The sequence below is a fragment of the Tarenaya hassleriana genome, unplaced genomic scaffold (assembly GCF_000463585.1).
Source record: "Tarenaya hassleriana unplaced genomic scaffold, ASM46358v1 Cleome31, whole genome shotgun sequence".
Lineage (NCBI taxonomy): Eukaryota > Viridiplantae > Streptophyta > Magnoliopsida > Brassicales > Cleomaceae > Tarenaya > Tarenaya hassleriana.
This window is the reverse complement of record NW_010966274.1, coordinates 1,534,159-1,537,479: the sequence shown is the minus strand read 5'-3', so window position 1 is coordinate 1,537,479 and position 3,321 is coordinate 1,534,159. Positions and strand designations below refer to the sequence as shown.

The 3,321-nt window shown below is 35.1% G+C and overlaps 1 protein-coding gene across 1 annotated transcript in view; it reads right to left on the bottom strand.

Annotated features, from left to right (window-relative positions):
* Positions 1-1,288: 1,288 nt before the first annotated feature.
* Positions 1,289-3,321, bottom strand: part of LOC104820635 — a 3,306-nt gene continuing 1,273 nt past the window's right edge. The window contains exons 2-3 of the mRNA XM_010551166.2: positions 2,994-3,321; positions 1,289-1,521 (exon numbers count right to left, since the gene is read on the bottom strand). The exon at positions 2,994-3,321 is cut by the window's right edge and continues 10 nt beyond it. Coding sequence (XP_010549468.1) covers positions 3,017-3,321 — 305 coding nt within the window. The 3' untranslated portion in view covers positions 1,289-1,521; positions 2,994-3,016. The remainder of the gene's footprint in view (positions 1,522-2,993) is intronic.

The following is a 3,321-nucleotide window of genomic DNA, read 5'->3' as shown; positions in this document are numbered from 1 at the left end:
ATTTAAATGATTAAAAAAATGAAATAATTTGTACGGATCTTAGTATACTTAGTATTTTAATCATGGGGAACATTTATTTTGTAACGTTTTCTTAAGAAGTCAAATAAATTAACTCGTCATGCACTCTCTTTTTCTTGTCAAATGTGAAAACTCTTCACCTTGTTTGATTCTTTTAAGAAAATATTAATTTTTTTTTTGCAGAAGATGGGCCCAGTTTTTAATCCAATACATTTTGATGTTACTTTCGTTATAATCTATGATTTAGAATATAATTTAAACAATGGTTATAAATAAGGATATGATTATGAAGGCACTAGAACCCGATTGGATGGGTCCATTATTTAACAACCAATAACAATAATTTAAATTAACTAATTTATATAAAATATCAGATATTTACCCCCACTAAACAAAAATATATCCTATTGTTTAAAGATATTTTATGTAAAATATTCCATCTCGTTATTTTCAATGGATAAAGTTTTCTAGGTTCGGACATAAAATTTTCAGTTGTTCCTACAATTTCGCTACCAATCACATTATTCGGTTTTTATCTTTTAATCAACCGGTTAAAATAGTCGTCACAAATAGAGGTGAGTAGTCCGGTATTCGGTTCGAGATCGATTTAGGAATGATTCGGTTCGGTTCTTTCGGTATTTTTGTATCAATCGATTATTGTATTATATTTGGTTCGGTTCATTTTCGATTCCGGCTTTTATTGAGAAAATTTTAGATTTTTTAAAAAATTTTGTCTTTTTGGTTTCAAAAATTCGGTTTTGTAAAAAAATTACCATTCGAAAATTTTGGACATTTCGGTTATAAAATAATATCAGATTTTTCGGTTCGATACGAATTCGGTTTTGAAGAACCGAAACGCACACCCCCTGATCAAAATAGAAACGGTGTAAGCTGAGGGCATACAGAAATTAAACATCTCAAATTGCCCAAGATTTCCATGGCATGGATCTCTTCGGTCCATTACTAGATTCATTTCATGAATTTAATTGTTATAAAAAAAATAAATAAATCAAATTATCCCCACACTTTTGTTATATCAAAATCCCTTTCTTGAAAAAGATAACTCAACATTGATCAGAACAGAACATCATCATCATCATCATCATCATCATCATCATCATCATCATCATCATCATCATCATCATCATCATCATCATCATCATCATCATCATCATCATCATCATAATCTGCAAATAGAACCTACCCCTATTTCCTTTCTGTTTTTGATTAAATGAACATAAGCTTTTGCATAAACGGAAACACAGCAACAAAGAAGCCGGAATTCAAACAAAAATATAAAACTCTAAAAGCATAAGTTTCTTTCTTGTGTATATATCTAACCAGTTCTTGTCACTCTACAACATACAAGATAGAACCCTGTAATGAAAACCCTAGCTCTTGGTCCTTGGAGTGGTGGAAACGCCATTGTTGCACAGCCCGGAAGCTTCGTGTCTGCAAATGCTGAAGAATCCGACATCGAATCTTGAAGAATATTTTATCCGTCTGATACAACAACAAACATGCCGGGATTTTGAAATGATGACCTTCAAAAAACAACGAAGAACGAGAACTCGAGTCTAGAGACGGAAAAACAAAGAAACTAACGTACCGATGTTCCTTGAAAAAAACATACTAGGACATGGGTCTGAATACAAGTCAGAAGAAAGATAGAACAGACCTTGAATCAACTCAAGAACATGGAATCGAGATGGAAAAAGCACAATGCATCGATTAAAAGAGTTGCTATTTGATACGATTCCTTGATCGAAAATTCTCTAATCAGGCGGTGGAACCAACCAAATTCTGGAATTCCTCCATAACATTCAATTGTGCGTAAAACCGAGAATTCTCGGAAATGTAAACTCTGATCTTCTTTGATTGCTCCGAGTTTTTTGCTACATCCCGCGAAGAGGAGCTTTGGCGCACCGTTTAAGGTGTTGCCGTTGTGATCTAGAGGTTAGAGGTTCGAATCCTGGACGTAGTCTCTTGCAGAATATTCTGCAAGGTAAGGTTTGCCTACAATACACGCTTGTGGTGGGACCCTTCCCCAAACCTCCGCCCAACGGGATGCTTTGTGCATCAGGTTGCGCCCCTCGAAGATCATATCACTGTTTCTCCTATTTGCGGTTCTTAGACCTACTACTTGTAGAGAGAAATACCGGGAATTACATGGAGAATTTTAGTTCGTATAGAGTTTAGATATTATTTCGTTTATTATTTTGTTTGATTTTTCTATTTGTTGTATGACATAATGAAAAGAAACTATATTGTCCATCTAAACTCATTCAATTATCAATAATAACATAACATACTATACGACAAACTATGACAAGATAACATGATTTCCTTTCACTAGAATTCCTAATTCGTATACTAATATCATACCGAATACATAAACCGAAACAAAAACATAGTAATTACATACATAATTATCATTTTCGTTAAAAATTTTCGCTGACGTATAATATAGTTACAATAATTACCTAACTAATGCATTAGTTACCAGAATCCGAATTTTTTTTAATGAAAATGACGATTATATATGTAAGTATTGTTAATTTTAACAATTCGTATAGATATTTGAGAAAATTTGAATTCAAGTGTAGTTTTTAGTCAAATTAAAAATACTTATATAAAAAAATCACATTTGGCTAAATTGGTGTAGAAAAATGTCATTTTCCCTAGACATAATGATATCTAAACTCTATACAATCTAAAACTCTTTGTAATTTCCAATAAGTGACCCAAGGAAACAGATTATGCATTGTTCATAGGAACAAGAACATGCGACTAACTGAACCAACTCAACCACATAATCAGCTCCGAACTTAGATAATCCAGACAGCATTGGACTGATCAAATGGGCTCTTAGCATATGTGATTTGCAGCTGTGAGTGCAGACAGTCATGGTGGATTCTTTCATGCCGAAGAGAGAAGAAAATGAGTACATATGATCGAGAGACGAGTTCACTCACATCAAAGAATGCCGGAAAATTTCTCATCTTGAGATCGGTTTCTGAAGCAGCGCCGTCAAAAACACTTCGCCGTTCTTCAATCCGCTACTGTCCGTTTTGTTCGCCACCGCCCATTTCACCTTCTTGTATCCCAATTTCCCCATCAACGGCGCATAAACCTTGCCAAGATCGATCCTTTTGCTGAAGAACCGATCCAACCAGAGAAACCCGCCGCCGCGAAGAACGCGGTCCACGTCGAGGAAGAAGAACTCCATCACCGTCACCGGGATCCACCTGTTCACGGCTCGTCCACACCGGACCAAATCCACCACGCCGTCGAACAGTGGCA